Source organism: Herpailurus yagouaroundi, unplaced genomic scaffold (genome assembly GCF_014898765.1).
Source record: "Herpailurus yagouaroundi ecotype Mexico unplaced genomic scaffold, PumYag 191, whole genome shotgun sequence".
NCBI lineage: Eukaryota > Metazoa > Chordata > Mammalia > Carnivora > Felidae > Herpailurus > Herpailurus yagouaroundi.
In genome coordinates, this window is record NW_024412422.1 from 17,578,129 (window position 1) to 17,597,826 (window position 19,698).

General features: G+C 54.5%; 1 protein-coding gene across 1 annotated transcript in view; it reads right to left on the minus strand.

Moving 5' to 3' along the window:
• Window positions 1-2,556: 2,556 nt before the first annotated feature.
• The window catches only part of SLC15A4 (solute carrier family 15 member 4), a 28,144-nt gene continuing 11,002 nt past the window's right edge, over window positions 2,557-19,698 (minus strand). The window contains exons 5-10 of the mRNA XM_040443475.1: window positions 18,481-18,649; window positions 18,031-18,108; window positions 17,459-17,627; window positions 9,370-9,525; window positions 8,133-8,291; window positions 2,557-3,570 (exon numbers count right to left, since the gene is read on the minus strand). Coding sequence (XP_040299409.1) covers window positions 3,422-3,570; window positions 8,133-8,291; window positions 9,370-9,525; window positions 17,459-17,627; window positions 18,031-18,108; window positions 18,481-18,649 — 880 coding nt within the window. The 3' untranslated portion in view covers window positions 2,557-3,421. The remainder of the gene's footprint in view (window positions 3,571-8,132; window positions 8,292-9,369; window positions 9,526-17,458; window positions 17,628-18,030; window positions 18,109-18,480; window positions 18,650-19,698) is intronic.

Genomic DNA, 19,698 nt, shown 5'->3' on the forward strand with positions numbered 1-19,698 from the left:
GCTACCAGCCCTCTCCTCTGGGTCCCTTCCAGGCAAGTGGGCACCTCGTGCACCTGCATGCCCAGTGCTCCGTGGCCGAGCTCACCGCTCTCCAGAAGGCGGCCACGTCACTAGGCAGGGGCCCGTGGCACACACAGTCTCTCCCTCCGGGAAGCACACCTCCACCTGCACCCCCCTGACCTTGGGGCTTGGGAGTGGTGGGGTCAGATCCCTTCACCAGGACACTGACAAACTCAGGCGTCAAGCCTCACCTACCCCTGGATGACTCCAAACACCGATCTCCAGCGCCCACACGGGGTCATCGGTCAGGCAGAAAGCCCTTTCAGAAGTGTCTAGGGACGTCTCCAGGCCTGTGCTCCGCAGAAGTTACTAAGGACGGAGATACTGACCTATTTTCAAGAACAAGTGCCGGGCTCAGCTTGGCCTGGGCCTGGGGGGCAGGCAGGCAGGGGGAGGCTGTTCCAGCAACGGGTCCCAGGCGCCTGTCCCCACTCAGCCCTGACCGCAGGGGTCCTGCAGGTCGAGGGGCCGATCATGCCTTCCTCACAAACCCCACACAGTCCGCGGCCGCCTCTGCTCCTTACCTGATGCGTTTTGCTGGGTCCCAAGGCCTCTGGAAAACCCACGTGGCAGAGGAGAAAAAATGGGGTCCCGCCAGGTCCCCCCCACCCCCCAAGCCTGTGACCCGGGTCCCACCTCCGTGTGGAGCCAGTTAGGACGAGGCAGACAGACGTAAACCCCCCCAGCACCACGGAGCTGGTCTTGCGGCCAATTCAGAGATTAGTAAATGCTGACTCTCCAGTTATGCGGCCTTGTGTCACGTGACTGCTTTCCTCCTTTGCCTTCTATTTTGTGCTTTCCATTTGTTATATGCTCTGTTTCAACCAGACGCTATTTATACATCATTTCCTCCCAAACTAGGCCCGGTTTCCAAAAGAGCGAGCTGATACGATGCACGTTTTTAAGCGTCTACTCACATGACGTCATTCGACTCAAAGTGCCCATAACATACTCGGCCTGTTTCAGTAACAGGGAATCACTCAGGGGCACACGGCGATTCCGGATCATGACAGGAGTCCGTTCCTCTTTAATGAGATGGGCTCGTCCCGCGCCACGTAGAACGATCCGGTAGCTCCGAGGAGCACCCACGCTGTCTCACCGAGAACCCGGGAGCCATGGCGGCTTCCTGCAGGCCCGTGTGGCGTCACATACAGAGTGGAACGCTTTCCCCGCCTACCGACAAGGGAGGTCCTGGTCAGGACGCCCCAGCGGGAGCCCCCCAGCCCCCAGAGAAACAGCCAGACGGATGGACAGCATAGGCAAGCCCGGCAGGTCCGTATGAAACCAGAACGAGGTTGTTCCCACAAGCTCGTGTGGGAAAGCTGTGTGTCATGAATCTGCCCGGGATGCCATACAGAAGGGCCTCGTCCTGTCCACCTACAATGAAGAGGAAGCCGGAGGAGCGTCCCCAAAGGGAACACGAATGTTTGCTCTCCGAGGCCGACACACAAGCTAAAGCCACGTAAGAGTCTTCAGGGTGGACAGGGTTCTATAAACTTCCCACGACAGCACACGGGTTTTGTGTATTTACTTGATTACTGCTTAGCGCCACAGGGTGAACCCAACCCGCTCATCGTCTTCCTATATTCAGCTGAAAGACTAGAAGATTCCTCCATCAGTCCGCCCAGGAACTTGGGAGACCTTCCTGGATGATGCCCGGACAGATGAGGGGGGACGGGAGGCCCCGGTCCTTCGTTTCTGCCTCCAGACGCCCAGGGCGAGAGCTCTGCAGCACGCTCAAGTCGGGGGATGGCAAGTCCCCATCGCCTGACTCGCCCTCTCCCTTTCCTCGCCAAGTCCTTATGGAGAACACGTGCTGTTGACAGCGGGGTTAGTGGCTCTCCGTGTATCCTGAAGATATACATCTCTGGTGGAAACGGTTTCTTATTTATTCATGTTTGTTTATTTTGAGAGAGAACAAGCAGTGCAAGCTGGGGAGGGGCAGAGAGGGGATCCCAAGCAGGCTGGGCGCTGTTAGCGTGGAGCCCGACGCAGGGCTCGATCTCCTGAACTGTGGGGTCATGAGGTTCGTGAGATCATGACCTGAGCTGAAGTCAGACGCTTAACCCCTAGGCGCCCCTAGTGGAAACGATTTCGAGAACAGTGGTTTTCAACCCAAACTGACAACGTCCGTCCACTGAGAAACAGTCACCTGTCTTCAACCTGCCTGAACTTCCATGAGTCAGAAAATTTTCTATCTTTCTGTAGTTTTTCTATACTTTGTATTAAAAAAAACAAAGCAAAACAAAAAGAAAAACCCACAAAACCCATGAAAACAGTGTTTTGTTTTCCCTGAATCTGCAATCTGCATATTTCTCCGAATATGCAGAGCAGGATTAGGAGACGCTATCTTGGAAGAATCAAAGAGCTGTGACGGGAACGGGTATTTTACTGTGACTTTTGTCACCTCGTGACTCAGGAGACGACAGTGTACGAATCCCCGTGGCCTCCGATGCGAGTAAGCAAAGGCCGTGCACAAACCACGCAAAGAAGTAGTTACTGGGTCCCACGTTTGAGGCGCTTTTTATAATAAGGTTATGCCAGAGATACAGCAACAAAGAAAGAGTAGTTTATTTAACAAAATTAGAACCCTCACAGCCACGTTAAACAACGACACAGACCGCCCAACGGTTCAAGCACGCTCGGGACATTTAACACTGCCGGCGGCCTTGAATCTCGAGTTCCGCTCGGAGTGAGGCTCCCCGACCGTCTTGGTGACCAGTCTTCGCCCTCGACGGCGCCCAGAATGGGATGACACATCAGGACAGACGACGCAAGGCTCTCACCCCCTCAGGGCGCCTGCTCGCCTGAGACGGGTCACATGGCCTTCAATGTTTCTCGACGCACGTTCTTTCGTGAGAAAACAATCATCAACGGTTTAAAAGTAAGTTTCTGAAGCCGCGGATAAAACACATTCGCCACGGAAGAACCCAGCACTGGCGAGCTCGGCGGCTTACGAGCGAAACCGCGGACGTGACCTTCGCACCAAGTCCTTGCGGCACCTGCCCACGTTCTTGTCTCCCGAAAAGCCCTCCCGTTCAAGGTTGAGCGGATGCTTCTCAGCACAAGGAAACAAAGCGAGAGGATGCGGTCCATGGGCAGGAGGCCACAGCGTCTGCTACCAGTGCCAGGATGCGGACCAGACACGCGGTCTTGGGCCCTGGTCGGCTCCGCCGCGGGTCCCCGTCCGCGGGGCTCCGCTTCTGCCCCCGGAGGGAAACCACGGAAAGGCACTTACCCAGCTCATCTGGGAGAAGGGAAGGGAAGAAGGGGCCGCCCCTGCACGGCGACCACGAGTCCCCAGGCCCGGCCGGCGCGGTGCACGGCCCCCCTCCGTCCTGTGGACGCGGCCTCGGGGCCGTCAGGTCCTCCTGCCGGCGGGCGCACCGATGGCCCGGGACCGCTGACGGTCGTACCTCACAGACACGACGAGGAACAGCAGGAGGGTGGCTCCCTGGATAGCAGCCAGGAGGAAGAAGTAATAGTTCAGATGGCAGCCGTTAATGTTCCCTGGGGAAGACGAGAGAGGCGTGTGAGCTGCGCTTGGGTACTTCCGAAGGTTTCATCTATCACCTTCGGTCCCGAGCAAGGTCAGGGTGATTTCCACCTGCAGCTGTTAAGAAATAAGCGGCTGAAAGTCAAAGAGCCCCGTGTCTCTGAAACTCAAGATACACAGCGCTCTGAAGCTGGCTGCATGTCTCCACCACGGGCGGGGTGGGGGGTCCCTGGCGTGACCCCTGCCCCTCAAACGTCTCCCCCCGGAAGACAAAGGAGGAGGACCAGGGGGCTGCAGCGACACGACCTGTTTCTGTCCACACCCCCAGGGGAATCCGGGCGGTGGGCCGAAGAGAAGCGTGCGACAAGGCGAGCGACGGGAGTGCCGACTGGACGCAGCAGAGAAAGTCTTTTTTTACTTCAAGTTGCTCCCGCCCCGGAAAGAGCGGGGAAGTGAACAAAGGACCCCCTGCGTCCCTGCCCACACCCCTCCCCCGACCCAAAGCAGACACGAGGCCGCACCCCGCTGCGTCCCTGCCCCCGGAAGCAGATACGTGACCACACGGTGTTGCCTTCCAGTCTTTTCCTGCAGCGCTTGCCCCTCAAGGTCCGTGGTCGTGTCCCCCGCCAACGGCTGGCCTAGCGCGGAGCCGCCGTCCTGCGGAACAGCAGGAAGGCGACTAAAGAGAGACCATCTCCATGCGGAGTCCTGCGGGTGGTGTTCCCTGCAACTTGGGTCTCGAATCTGGACGTTTCTCAACACCGCACGCAACACTAGAACGCAGCCTGGACGCCGCGGCCAGTTAGGGCTCAGGATTTACCGCATGGTTCGGTAGCTCAGGGACACTGAACTCACTCCAGAGCGTGTGTGCCCTTCACAAGCCAGAGTGCACGGTGACATACACTCTACGTACGATAGGAAGACAGAAGCGTGTCTTTAAATGTTTTCCCGCAAATGTGCAGGTCTCAGCATCCTCAAGGTGATACAGGAGCGAACTTGACCCCGTACCTAACATACCAAATGCTCAACTCGGCCCCAAGCACTAAGCGCAGCATTTCCCATGCAATATTCCCTTTAGTTCCCAATAAATCCCGAGGAGGCGGAAGAGGTTCCAGCCGCAGACCGTGGAGCTCAACCAACAAAGGTCAAATCCAAATGGCCTGACAATCTGGGCTGTTTCCTCATCTGCAGAAGGGGGCCCACAAGACCTCGCGGGCAGCGTCATCATTTGGAGGAAACGAGCAGGTAATGGCCCTGACACAGTGCCCAGCCGCCCGTCTGCCACCGTCCTGTCCTCAGTCTCCAGGTGGGTCCAGGACCATCCACCCCACGGACTGGCGGTCTCTCCACGGGAGAAGCGAGTGTTTAAAGCACCGCTGACCCAACCGCTCAGCACGGAGAAGCAGGAAGGACGCGTGGACAACATACAGCGATGTTTCTACACAAACATCCACGCACAACACGTTGCCCTGAGCTCCCTACATGGACTGACCCTGTCACCACGGCCCAAAGGCGTCCTACCCCTTCCGCCATCTGTCACCTACTGAAAACGCTCCCTGACACAACTCTCGACAGATGAGCAAACACTGTACTTGGTCCCACAGCAGCTCTGACTTCTTACGAAACAGGGGCTTTGTTCCTCTGAAGGGCTTTGTGAAGCTGGCTTATCCTGGCACATCCCTCTGTCTGAACACATACTCATCTGCACCAACGTTTCCGGAAGCCTGTATTGATAAACGCAGCTAACAATACATCGAATGCACGTTTGTACGTGTGCTCACACACTTCTAGAGAACTCTCGTGCACACAGGCTGCGGGAGACCATGATCTCGCACGTGGGCTGGTTTGGGAAGGGGTGTGGGGACAGCTGAGCTTCGGCAGGCCACCTCTCAGCAGACAGGCAGGAACAGCGCTTGAGCCCTCACGGCGGGCCAGGCTCCATTCGGGCCCTGGGAGAGAGCCGCACGCCCTTGGTGGAGCCCAGGGTCTGTGGCCACCACCGTGGTGTCAGCATTCAGCGCTGAGAGACGAGGTCGTTGCCAGGACACCGGGGACGCCACTCTGCAGGCTGATTTTGAAACGCGAATCTCCCCAAAGTGAAGAGCCATTTACAACTTCGAAGCTTAGAGCAGGCACGCCCAGGGACTATACGCTGCGTTCCCTGGCAGGTCGGCCTGTGGGGGTGACAGAGGGCATTCAGAGATGGCGTCACCCCGTAGAAGCAATCGCCCTGTGCTTTCTTGGGCCTCTTTACCGACTGCAGGACGATGCACATACAGACAAACTCTGGGAGGTTGTACTTGGGAGGACAGACGCTTGGGCCACGGAGAACTGACCTTACACATGCCCCAGACACATGTGTGAGAACCAGCATTTGACTCACGACAGCCTCCAACTGGAAACCTCGCTAGCACCCAGCAGGAGAGAACAGGTAAGGGAACTGGACAGACTCCTCCCCCGGCTACTCCTCAAATAATAAAGAACCAGCCACGGGAGGATCCACACACGAGAGCGTGGAAGGGAGCGGCCACAGCAGAGCACAGAACAATGGGGGTCCACGGTGCCGGACATCACGGCGCTCCACACCTAGCGGGGTGGGGAGTGGGCTGGCCGCAGGGAAGCCTCCCGAAATGTCCTGCATTCTGATCTGGGTGGAAAACATCTCAAACTGTGCACTTCAGACTGGTGCACCTCGCCGTATGAATCACTCTGGGCCCGATGAGGATGAAAACCCAGCACGCCCGCAGAACAGGTAGGGAAGGAAGGAGGGGGAAGGGTGGGGGCTCTCCCTTCACACCGCAGTCCTGTGACTGCAGGGGAAGCCACTTCGTGGGCCGATCATGACACACTAAGCCGGCTCTAATGCTGCTTCAGCAGCAGCCTGAACACAGAGGCTGAAGGGAAGGAGTGGAACAGCAGAGAGCCAGGAACAGCACGGACGGAGCCCGGGATTACACCTGGGCTATTAAAACCAGGTTTGATTTTGGAGGGCGGCTACCGTGTCCCATTCTCTGCCCAAATCCCCAGGTGGGAGGGAGCAGAGAGGGAGCTGCCTGGACCACCGCACAGTTCCGACATCTGCGGCCTCGCCTCGCCCCGCCTCGCCACCCAGGCTGCGGGGGCCGCAAGCACAGCTCACCAAAACTCTCCTCACTGGCGTGGCAGTAAGGAGCGGGGAGCGGCGTGGGGCCGTCCCAGGCTACACGCTCTGAAAACAACACCAACAGACAAGACCCGGTCCAAGCCTGTGCGTGTGCCATGTGCGAGGACTGGAGACGAGCCTCGCAGGGCAGGGCTGGAAGCGACCCTGTCAGAAATAAGGGGTGAACCGTAGTAAAGTCTGAGATACTCAATTAGTGACTAAATACTAAATTAGCCCAGAAGGGATCAAATCTCTGGGAAGCAATGAGATTGACCAAAACCAATCAATCCTTCAGGATATGCTGAAAACTAAGAGAAAGACATAGAATCCACATTGAGGAATCACAGAGACCTGGTCTCTGCAGCAGGGCTCTCTCTGAAGGAGGGCTGTCCTGCGTGCACAAGAACAGATCACGGTCACCAGGACCCATGAGATTTCTCGGATGCCGTGTGCACCTGCTGTCCCTCCAGGGGCCCCGCGTGCAGAAACCAAGTCCTAGACCTGCCCGCTCTCTTCAGGACGACCAGGTCTGTGCCTGCCATGGAGACGCTCCAGCAGCTGGAATGCACTGCAGCCCACACCCCAGGGCCCACACTGACGGCCTAGGTTTCTGGACGTCACATTGGGACTCCACAGGCCTACACTCACCCCTTAGGATGGGAATTTAACTCAGCGCAGGGCTTTTGGAATTCTGTAATTTCTGGAAAAGTCCCCACGCTTTCCTCAGAGTTTTAAGGGGATTTAAGACCTGAAGGTGGCTAAGAGTGCTGACCTGAGTTAATGCTGCAAGATTACATAAGAATGTAATGAAGTAATAAAGTTGTTTTCAGAGGCAAAACGGTAACATAAAAAGAAAGAAACTTCCTTCATCTCCTGTGTCCATTTAAAAGCCACCATAAATCTGGAAACAGCAAAACTCTGGTCTTTTCTGAGTGATTCTGTTTAGCACCCAAGATGCCACCTACTGGTGTGAGCTGTAAAATCCCATTGTGACAGGTCACAAGGAAAGAAAAACAACTATTTACCTACCTGTTTGTTTAATATCAGAAAATGTAAAGCTACTGTCAGGAAAAGAAAGGAAAATACAAACCAAGATTCAATAAAGGGAATTATGTGCTAGAGTGTTTATCTGCCTCACGAAGACTATGGTCCACAAGGGGGTCCAAGACGTCTCTGGAAGGCAGCAGCCCCAGAGACTGGCCCCTGGGGCAGATAGAGGCTCACAGGGGCCTCAGGAAACTGGTCAGGATGAAGGAGATCAGGTGTTTGGCGGGGGGGGGGGGGGCTCACGCCAATCCAGGAACTGCACACGGCCGCCCCCCCGGGCAGCCCACCTCCCCTAACGTGACCTTGGCACTCAGACACCTGGCCTGCCGTCGCATAAGCACCGGGTTCTGCCAGTGGCCGTTTTCAAACCGCCGGCGGGGCCCTCACCGAAGTCTGTGTGGTTGCTCATCCAGCCGATGGCTTTGATGGACACCAGCTCCAACAGTCCAGAGCCCACGAACGAGCCGACGCCAGAGAAGAAGAAGAAGAAGCCCATGATGGCGCTCTGCATGGACTTGGGGGCCGCCGAGTAGGCAAACTCTAGACCTGTAAAAACAAGGGGGTTGCTTCTGTGAGAGGCGCGGGCTGATGGTGCCCTGCCTCAAACGGCAGGGTGAGCACGGGCCCCACGTGGGGACTCAGCTCCCTGCCCTACTCTGAGGACCGTAGTTAACACAAGGTCAAGAGGTCAGGGGCCCCTTCTCTTCACCATGACAGTCCTTCCAGTCACGGGGCAAAATGTCAAGTCCTTGCTTTCAAACTGAAGGTAACCTCTGACTTCTCAGTGCTTGGATTTCGGGATGGATCCGTATGGAAAGAAAGAGGTTAAAGAATCAAACTTCTATATTTTCAACCGAGAGGGGTCTGAAAACAACGTATGTACACTAAAATGGGATTCTGTGTTAAGACTTCTATCTTAACGGCAATATATCTTAAAATAATTTCAACAGAGACATCTATGAGTTCCGGTTTTTATAATAACTAGATGTGGAGATGTGCAGTGTAGACAACGGTTTGATTTATATCTTTCACAGATCGTGAGCCAATTCTGCGGGAGTCGCTGAGAGGTGAGGAGGGGGAACCACCGCCCACATCCCCCCACAACACATCCAGCTCTATCGATAATTTTCTCGCCCTCCCCCTCCCTCCCAGAAGCCGGACACAGGCCTGCACACAACACACTCGTCCACACCCCGCAGAACCTCACTCCCAGGACAAGAGAGGCTCGTGCAGACACGTTTAGCAATCAGGTTTGCCTCCTTCACGAAGCTGACCCAGCACACCCAGACACCCAGAGCTCTGGCAGCGGCCCAGGGTGGGGGCCTGGGGGCCGCAGGGTAACCGCAGAGCTGTGCTCAGGAAGTGCCCAACCCGGGACTTCCTCCTTCCCCACAGCAGGGGACAAATGCATGGGAATGTCTTTGGGAAGCCTGGTTTTATACCCAGGAAGGAAGGAGAACCTCACTTCTACAGGATTACCGTACTTACCAACTCACATTCTGAACCATAGCTGTTGCCAGGAGATACAGAGGCAATCTGCTGTCCCTGTGTCACCCCCCCAACACAGGGACACGCCCTCCTGCCTTCAAACCAGACCCCAACCCCGACCTCAGAGAAGCCTCACCTGCTATACTTGCAAAGATCTCACTGACGCCAATCAGCACGTACTGTGGGACCTGCCACCATATGGGCAGGTCGGCAGCGTAATACACGACTCTTCCGATGGTCTGGTTAATGGTTTTCTCTTTAACAAGGTCCAGCCTTTTGCTTTCCAAAATTCCTGGAATTAAGTAGGAAATAAGTAGGTTAATAGAACCTCTGTTCGTTAACATTTGCAATTAAACTAAAAAACTACAGGTCTGTTACGATTATTGATTGTTTTGAAAATCACATGAAGGAACAAGGCCCAGGGACACAGCTTTCCCCGGAGGTCCCCAATCTAGAGAACCTCCCGGCTCCCAGCTTCCTAGTTACTCAAACACTGATCGAACCATACGCGACTCATGTGGGCTTTTCAGTGCCTCACACAGGAGACTCAACACGTGGGGTTTAATCCTCAAACGTCCAGATGGCTCACCTGTACCCCTTCTGTTTCTAACAGGAGGAGCCAGGCCACGCTAAATAGCGCTGTGACAGAGTAAGAATACGTCCGCTTCTCAGAAGGCAGTGAGGCTGGAGACGTTTCCTCGTCCTGGTACCCGACTCGGGCTGCCGTGCTGACTTATCATCATTACTCTTGCAACCTGCTACTGACAGTGACGCCAGGTTCCTTGTGACCCCAGCGAGCAGACCGCCTTCAGCGGCCCTGTGACCCCGCTCAGCTACTGGTCTTTCGTCAAGTGCAACAAAGAGACACTGGAAAACAAGCAGGAGTACAGACAGCCACTCCCTGTAACACGCATGCGCGCACACACACACACACACACACACACACACACACACACGGAGTGAGGCTTACAAAGACCAGCCGTAGCACCAAGTTCTTAGGTGGAAGAGGCCACCACTTTTGTTTCTAAAGAACTCTGTGAATAAAATCATGGACCCTAGGCTTTGAAAAGCATGCCAACGCGTACGTATTTAAACCCAGAGAGTGGAGAGGGTCCAGGCTACCAGTGAGGGGGTGGAAGACACATTCTGGAAGCTGTCCCCAAGCTATGTGTCCAGTGAAAGGTCCAGAGAGAGAACGTATGGAAGGAGCAAGGGAAGGGGACGCCTCTGGCTCACTGCCATCAGAGACACCTGCGTCCCTTCCCTGGCCGCGTGTCCAGGGGACCCCAGCCCCCACACCACGTCCTCTCACGGGACATGCAGGTGCGGAGCCGTCTGGCTAGTGCTCCCGCCTGCTGGGGACAGGGCGTCTGAGGCGTGAGGTGCCTTATCCACAAGTGACAGCTGTCCTACAGCAGGGCTGTGGACAGCAGTGTTAGCCCGGCTGGAGCATCTTCCAACCACGGGACAGAGTGTGACCCGCTTCCTGTGGGTCGGCCGAGGCTCCCCTCAGACTGCCAGGTCACGGCACCGGCCACCAGCGTGCAGCTGGGTCTGTAGGGAAGGACCCTTCCAACCAGTCCTGGGGGTGAAAACTGAAGCGGGAAAAAACTCTCTTCTTCACAGGGAAGGCCGCACAGTTAAGGGGACGTGTGTGCGTGAGTGTCTGGGGGCAGGGACACCAGCAGGGATATCAGAGGAGAGATGTGACGCGCCGTGGGACAAGACCTCTGTGGTCTCAGCAAGACAACACGGACAAGACACAGACTGCGGGAGAGGAGGCCGGGACAAGGGGCAGTGGCCAGGGGGACCCAGGTGACAGGCCCGGGAGGGGACATGAGAAAACAGATGAGGGTGCTCCTGTGGGGGCCGTGGGGCCAACCCCACAGCAGACAAGAGGACGCTGCCAGTGGAGGCTGGGGGGCTCCACCGACGACAGAGGCCTGGGCACAGGCCGTCATCAGTGTTCACAGTGGGAAATAATGAGGAAGCACAGACATGACGGGAAGGAACGTGCTGGAACAGCCAGCGTGGCAAACTCTTCAGTGAAGGACCTGACTCTGCGCAGGTCCAGACGAGCACCCGTGGCGGGGGCCGGATGAGGGCCACTGCCCAGGGTGAGGGGAAGGACCAGCCACGACACAGCCGGCAGGCAGGAGTGAGGGGAGAGGGGACGCCCAACAACACGGCAGAAGAAAGATTTGGGAAACACACACCTGGAGTAACAAATGGGCGCCATTTAAGGCATGTTCCTTGAGCCAATGGGCAGCCCTGTGCTCATGGCTTCACAGACACAATGGCATCTGTGATTCACAGAACTGGACGGAATCCCCTCCGAGCTCTTTAACCACGAGCAGCGCTAAGTCTGGTGCCCCCCCCCCCGCCCCCCGTGCCCAGGTCTCAGGGGCCCCGCGTGCTCTGCCTCGCTACCAAAGGACCATCCTCCCTTGGTGACGCAGTCAACCCCTGGAGAAGAGCGAGAACAGCATCATCAGCTCGAAACACAGGGACGACCAGACACACACCCCTCCCAGCCCTTGACACAACAAGTAGACAAAAAGTAAGGCTTCGTGTGGGGCAAGGGCTGCAATCTGGAGACCCGCAGGCAAGGCCTGGGTACCATCGACATGACACACAGCTCAGGACTCACTGAACGGAGGGGACACAAAGGTCAGTGCTCGGGCGGCAGTGCGGGAGGCCCACACAGAGTCTCAGGGAGGGTCTGGGCAGGATGCACAGACTACCGCATTCCTGGACCGTGCGCTCATCCGTGCGGCCCCAGGCCCCTTGAAGGCACTGAGTTTAGGGCCCCTGCTCTAAAGCATCTGATGAACACAGCTGATGGCACAGCAGAGGAACCATCGTATTCAGCACCCTACAGACGTCTTAGAAATGCTACCAGGCCAGAGAGGAGGGCCCGAAGTCCCCAGTGTGGGAGTCATAAAGCCATGATCTCTCCCAAATCCACAATAAAAGTAGGCATCCTTAACCTATGGTTAAACATCAATACCATGGGAACAATTCTCTGAAATTACTCTTGGGTCATACAGGAAATACAATCCCATTTCCACACCCTTAGAAAACAACAGACATTACAACAAATCCAAGCACAGGAAACCTGACAAAGCAGCAGCAACAGGCAAATTCATACCATTCCACGGTTTTCACTGTTAAACAGGAAAGAGTGAGTGAAAGTAAGTGAAGGATCTAACGCACAAGAGAGAGAAACAGAACAAACCCGAGGTAATAGAAATGCGTCCCTTAATTGTTCTCTGTTATTAGAAAACACGGAGAAAGCGAAATTGATAAATTCAAGAGATGTGTCTACGGAACAATATAAAACACATACAGTTCTGGCCAACCTAATTTGAAGAAGAAAGAGCACAGAATACACGAAACTGTAAATGAGGAAGGAGGCCCAGCAGGCTTATTTAGAAGACTATATTTATCTCCAGCCTAGAACTCAGTAAAACGAACGGCTTACTCGGGACATTAGAGAAAAAAAAAGCTTAAGGGATTGTGGAGAAAACACAATCTGCACAAAACTGAGAAGAGGTGAAAAAGTCACCCCACGTCTCCTCAGAGTGAGGGGCTCACAGGATTCTCCAGGCAAAGACCTGGACTCCCAGGGAGGAGACAATCACCGTCCCCTGTGGAAATATTGTCCTGCGCACAGGGCCTAGGGGTGCTTCCGGGAGGCCAGGCAAGGTCAACCGTGGTGGGGGCGAGCGGGCGTCAACAGGACAGCAGACTCCAAGCAGTCAAGGCCAGCACCCTCCCACCCTCTCAACACACAGGTGTTTCAGAAATGCAGGAACGAACATCAGGAAGTTAACAGCAATAAAAAACCCCACCCTCCCCCCCCCCCCCCCCCCCGGCACACACGTAACCCTCTTGGAAACCAAAACATGGTAGGAAAAGTCAACATTCGTTTCTGCCAACGATACTCAGTAAACGTGAAACACAGCTTACAAATTTGGCATCATCGTGAGTGTGTATCTCACACTCAAGTTCTAAGCTTCCCGCTGAGCCGCCCAGCGGATGCCCCCTACCAGCCTGGCAGGAAGCCCAGCCAACACCGCCCAACAGACACAGGAAGGGAGGGTCACCGCGAAGGCAGGAGAAGAAACCATGTGATCTGAAGGCAACAAGAGACCATTTGAGAAGAATTCACTGAAACTCAGGATTTAAAAAACCTCCGTGTGAGCAAGCGGAAATACCTCGTGCAGCGAGGAACAAGCCTAACACGACCTAAAGTGAAGACGTGTTTAAAACTGCAAGACTCTGGGGTGCCTGGGGGGCTCAGCCGGTCGAGTGTCCGACTTTTCGCCGGTCGTGATCTCGCGGTTCGTGAGTTCGGGCCCCGCGTCGGGCTCCGCGCTCACAGCTGGGAGCCTGGAGCCTGCTTCGGATTCTGGGTCTCCCTCTCTCTCTGCTCCTCGAGGCCCTGCTTGCTCTCTGTCTCTGTCTCTCCCAAAAAAAATAATAATAAAAAAAAGAAACCTGGAAGATACCATAAATAAAGTCAACGGAAAATGATTCAACTGGAAAGAATATGCCTAAGATGAAAGTCTGGATTTCCACATCAGGATGAACAGGAAGAGCCCAGTAGAAAACGCCACAGAGCATACACGGTACACAAATATCGGGGCGGGTTATTTGGGGGAAAATCACCACCACCGCCACCATACGCACTGAAGTGAAGACATAGCGTGTTTAAGCCCTTCAGGTAAGAGACTTACAGAAAAGGTGCTCAGTACGGACAGGGGTGCTGATGGAACGGGGCGGGCAGCGAGCCACGAGCGGGCACGTGGACGGACAGGCGTGTGCAGCAAGAGAGGCTGGCTTAAAAAACGACAGGACATTCAACAACGGAATATCATGTAGTTGTTAAAAACCATAACTTAAGTGTGTAGCCGCCACAGAAAAACGGTATGCGTAAACAAGGAGAGTAGATTATAAATGTGGCTGGTTCGTTTCGTTTCTATTTATTAAAAAAACAAAAAAACAAAAAAAACAAAAAACAACAATTTACCTGTAACAGAAAAAGTTCTAGGAAGACATGACGTGGTGGTCACCGGATGGTGAGGTTCTGGACCCACTGAGGTCGCCCCTGCTTCCTCTGTGTGTCTGTAATGACCACGGATTGACTAGGTGACACTAATTTCTAAAGACCCACTGTGGACCAGGGGTTCTTTGCAGCCCAAGAAAGGCTCTCTCTCAGCTGGTTCTGCCGCCATTTCAGGATGCTCTCGGGCCCCGAAGTCTGCGCAAGGACCCCTGCCCACACCCGCGGGACAGAGTCCCACGACACAGTCACGAGGGACAGAGGGGCCGGCAGGCGGATGGAGGGCACCACCAGCCCGGGACAATGGCAGAGCCACTCACCACCTTCCCGGAAGAGAATTCTGTCGGGTTATCAGAAGCCTTCAAAGGGTGCCATGATTACGCTTCTAAGTATTTGGAAAGGAAAGAAATCCCACCGTAGCGGTGACCATGGCAGTGAAAACAAGAGCCCTGACACCCAACACTGGAGAACTGTACGTGAGCGTCGGACACGGGAGGATCTTCATGATACTTCAGGGCTTTGTAAAGCGCGTGACAAAGGGAACGAAACACGCCTACCACACAGCACACAGATAATTTTGCCCAGGCACCTGCAAAGTGGTAACTGCAGATTTCCTTAGACGGTGGAATGATGTGTCCTTAAATGTGTGTGTGTGTGTGTGTGTGTGTGTGTGTGTGTGTGTGTGCGCGCGCGCGCGCGCAATGGCTCATCTGTATTTTGGGGGTTTTCTCCTTACATGTAACATGTATAGCTTTTATTATGCTCTGTGGTTTTTCTGACGCTTCTATTTCCTCATCAGGCTCAAATCAGCTTGCACAACAGGATTTCATGTTTGCAAAAACACGAAGGAGGTGCATGTGTACAGACACACAAAGGAGATCAGGCCAGTTCACACCATCCCAGGAGAGAGGCTCTCTAGGGAAATTACAGCTGATTTTTATTTTCTTCTCTATGCTTCCAAGATTTCCTCTCCTCCCGTGAGCACGTATCGCTTCAGTAATTTAAGAACACACACACAATTTTTAAGAAGAAAAGGAAATCTAACCAACGAACACACTTCCTTTTTTCTTATGCACACTTGAGAAAACCCCTCAGGCCTGCCTGATTCTTCTCATCTCAGGGACGCTAAAGAAAACGCTATTACCAGCAGGCATGGTACTAAATGGAAGCTATTGATTGGTTACGGGAGAAGGTAGTAAGTTCAAAGGCAAAACAGTTTCCTTTCGATTGAAATTTTGGTTTGCTATGATAGTTTCAGGTCTCTACTCAAAACGTATTAATGTTCCAATTAAGTAATACTCGCCAGAGCTGGCAGTGACGCTGTGTGAAGCTCGGGCCCCTGTTTACGATGCAGTTAATAAACTGCTGGACTCAAGCACGAGACACTTAAAACCTCTGAACCAGTGACATCGAGGCCCCTCCCCAACATCCGGCCACCAGGCAAAGAAAGCCTTTTCAAGCCTATTAAGAACAAGCATAGCACGTGTGTTCCATTTCTGAGAAATCAATTCCTACGCGGAGTCTCAGGGCCGTTTGGCCACACGAGCGCCCCGCAGGGCGCGAGCAGCCACTCAGGGCATGGCCCGTCCGCCCCACTGGCGCTGGTGACGGGCGGAACCGCCAGGCCGACCCGGCACTCTCAGCGTGACGTCACCGTCGGCCTGCTGCCTCCCACACGGACACGTACAGAGACCACCGGAATGCCCTCCCCGGTTCTCAGGGTGCCCCCCAGAAGCTGTCCAGCCGGAAATCAGACCAAAGCATAAGACGGTATTAAAGGAGCCCGAATTTAGAATCTGCTAGGAAATGCCTGAAAACCGAGGACACTGCCCTGCCCAGAGGGACAGGACAAGCTGCCTTCCCCAGCACGTGACCAGTGTGGCCATGGTACAGAGAGGGCTCCCCGATGCAGGGACAGAGGGCAGCTGCCCAGGCCAAAGCTGAGCCCACAGCAGGTGCTCAGGGGAGGCGGGACACACAGACACCAACTCCAGGCGGCTCTGTTACTCCAGACGGCCCCGATGATCTCTGATCCTGCTCAATGAGACCTGCAATTAGAGCCCCGCTGTAATTTAGTTTTTATTTGCTTTTGCTTATTTCCCTATGTGCCCCAGGACTGGAAGGGAAACAGAATTATAAAGAAAGCACACAGTAAAAACTTCATTCAGACACAACCTCACTTTAATTATCTATTTGATCAAGAGAAAACGTAATTGTCTTCTAAAATGTCCTGGTCGCTGGAATATAGATCTCTTAAGTCTAGGGACTCATTTCTTTAAATCTATTAAGTACTATATCAATATGTTCACTCTGGGGACAGTGCAGGGAGGCTGCTAGAAAACACTGCCGAAGAATATTAAATTCTGTCTGGGCAGGGCTTCACGTTAAATTCCTCACAACACTGTGTGATATATAGTTGGTTCAAGAACATCAGCTTTTCTGTTCTCGTTATGTAACTACGCTATCTTACGATTCCATAATTTTCAAATATTGATGAAGGAAGAACTCCAGAGCAAGTTGAGGAAGTCAGTGACACCTCAGTTTCATCAGCAGAAGACATTCCAATCTACGGTTCAGAAGAGAAGAATCACGAAAACACGAGGGAGGCCCCAACGGAAAACTCCCCCCTCAGGGCTGGGATACTTGAGGCATCAGCTCTCAACCGTTTCTTTCTAGGGGGTGCAGGCTGGTCACGAACCTGTGTTTGATAACACCTTTCTTGTCACGAAATGCACAATTTTACATAAAAACGCAAAGGGTCTGGGGCAGACTGAAGCCGACTAGTGGACCTAACGTTAAGAACTAAGGGTTGAGAATCCCCATCTTTGAGAATTACATCAACATTCATCCATTCGGCAATCGACAGTTGTCCAAAATCTCAATCAGCAGGAAGACAACAAGCCTCCTTTGATCCAAGCCAAAAGTCACCTTCCAGAGTACGTGGTTTTGGCTCTAGAAGGAAAATGGCAGAGCCGCGGGAAGAACATCTTACACGTCACATAACGGAAACTAGAAAACAACCACCACCCACGTTCACAACGTTCTGTTTTCTGGTGCACACGCGGCAGGACCGGGGGCCGGCCACAGTGCTTGGAGTCACCCACGGCTGCCGAAGCCGGTTTCGGGCTCTCCGAACGAGACACAGACGCCATCTCACCTGCAGCGAAAGCAGAGCACATCACAAAGAACATTCCAACGGCAATCCTTTTTAGGGATGATGGGAGTAGGCCATTTCTTCGCAGAATGGGATCAACCAGTTTATCCTTCAAGGGAATTAACAGCAGGATGAGAACCGCGTCGAACATGGTCAGCCAGGCCGCCGGGAACTGGAAACACACAGACAGGGTTAGTTCTTGGGAGGAACACGCAACCATATAACTAATGTCCAACGGGGACAACTGTCTTTCCAGAACAATCCACTCCTACCAAGTGGAACTGCCTAAGGAAAAAGTCCAGGTTCAAGACACTAGAACTGAAAAAGACCTCTTTCTAAATGCCTCTGCGTCTGCACTTCTGTGCTTTAAGGGGGGCAAGTGCGGTGAGGATGCTGGTTTAGTGACGCGAGTCAACAATCGGTAAGCGACTCAGCTGACCAAGACCCGTCTCTAAAATGAGCAGAAGCCGCTTCCAGCAAGAATGCTCCTGGTTCCCGCAAGGGCCTGCAGGAGGACCCCGTGTGTCACACAAGCTCCAGGGAGACAATTTCCACATTGCCCCCGTTGTTCTCACCGTGTGAGGAGTGGCCGTGAGGCTGGAAATTGCCGGAATCTTCAGGTGAAGACTCTGCAGAACATACGTTGTCTGCATCTGGGTGAGAAAGCAGTACGGTTGGTGTGCGAAGGCTCGAGCACGCGCCCGCCCCCACCCCGCTCTGGGAGCAGACGCGCAACGCTCAGTTTGCAAACAGCCCGGTTATTTGGTCCCCACACGCGTCGTCTGCAGAGAACTTCGAGAAAGAAGGAACAGAGAAATGAGACTCAAAGGGGGGCCTGGAAAACAAGGAGCGCAGCCGCTCCTGGCTCCTCTTGTCGAAGGGTTTTCACGACCCTGAACTAGGCGGAAGGGACTCCGGCACCAACAGCGGGACGCCAAGACCCCGGAGACTCGCAGGAGGGCCACCGAGGCACCCGGGAGCTTCAGGGACGGGCCGGGGGAGGGGGGGGCCCTGGCGGCACTCACTTGGAAGTACACGGTCCAGTAGGGTATCAAAGCCAAGAAGACGGGGACGATCTTCACAAGGGCCTTCACGTCGTCCACCGTGTCTTCCGTAAACGGCCCTCCGCGAGACCTCTTACATGAATCAAACAGACTGTGTTTAGAAGGGTGCTGAAGGGCTCCAACGCCTTCACTTTGGGAGACAAAATGAAGGAGTTAGTTTTCTTCCACCCCCGGAAATGGGCTGTCTGGCAACAATTTCAGTCTGGAGGCAGGGAGGCAGCCGGCTGCACTGATGTGCCTTCCTTCAGCCCCTCGCTTACTGACTCACGCCGGACGCGGTTCCTACACCAGCGGCCGCACCGCACGGGGGCGGCCGCGGCGGGCGCCGGGTCTCGTCTGGCCTCCAGCTCCGCTCACCCACACCAAGGAGGGCCCACGGCTCCCTCTGCTCCGGCTGCCACCCCAGCTACGTCGCTGCACCAGCGTTTAGGCAAAAAAGCTGTGCGGGACGGTGTGGATTCCGAATCGCGCTGCTTTTCAAACGCGAAGACCTTGCGACCGTAATACTGAGGTTGTTAACAAAGCCGTTTACTTAACCACGGCCACCGATGCGGCAGTGAGGAAGGGATCTGTTCGGGGGGGGGGGGGGGGGGGGGGGGGGGGCGTGACAGTAACACGAGGAGGTCACCTGGCAGCAGGGGGCACTGAGCACCTGCCCGATAACCTTGACCACGAGCCACGACCGCCAAGACGCTCCTGCTGGCCCCACTGCAGAGGAGGCAGCCGGGCCGGAAGGGTAAGGACCCCCTGCTGCAGTGACAAAGCCAGGGGCCAGGACGCCGCCCGTCCACTCTCTGGCCACAGGCATCACCCTCACGCTCAGGCCTTTGGGTCCTGGCTTGGGCACTAGCAACAGAGCTCGCCCGCTTACTCTAGGCCACTGTCACTAGTTAGAAGATGGGCAGGTCCCAGCGGGCAGCTCTCAAACTCTCCAGCGGATACGGATGCTCCTAGGTCCTTAGGGGTGAAACAGAAAAATTTGTTTTGTGGACCAACTACTTTCTAAAGCCAGAAACACTAGGACATAATTAATTATCTTCCAATTCTGCAACTCGGATATAAACGGCTTTCTAGTTGTCTGCTTTGTAGCTTAAACTATCCAACTTAAGTTACCACTATTTTAAATCATTTTTGTCTTGGGGCGCCTGGGTGGTGCAGTCGGTTAAGCGTCCGACTTCA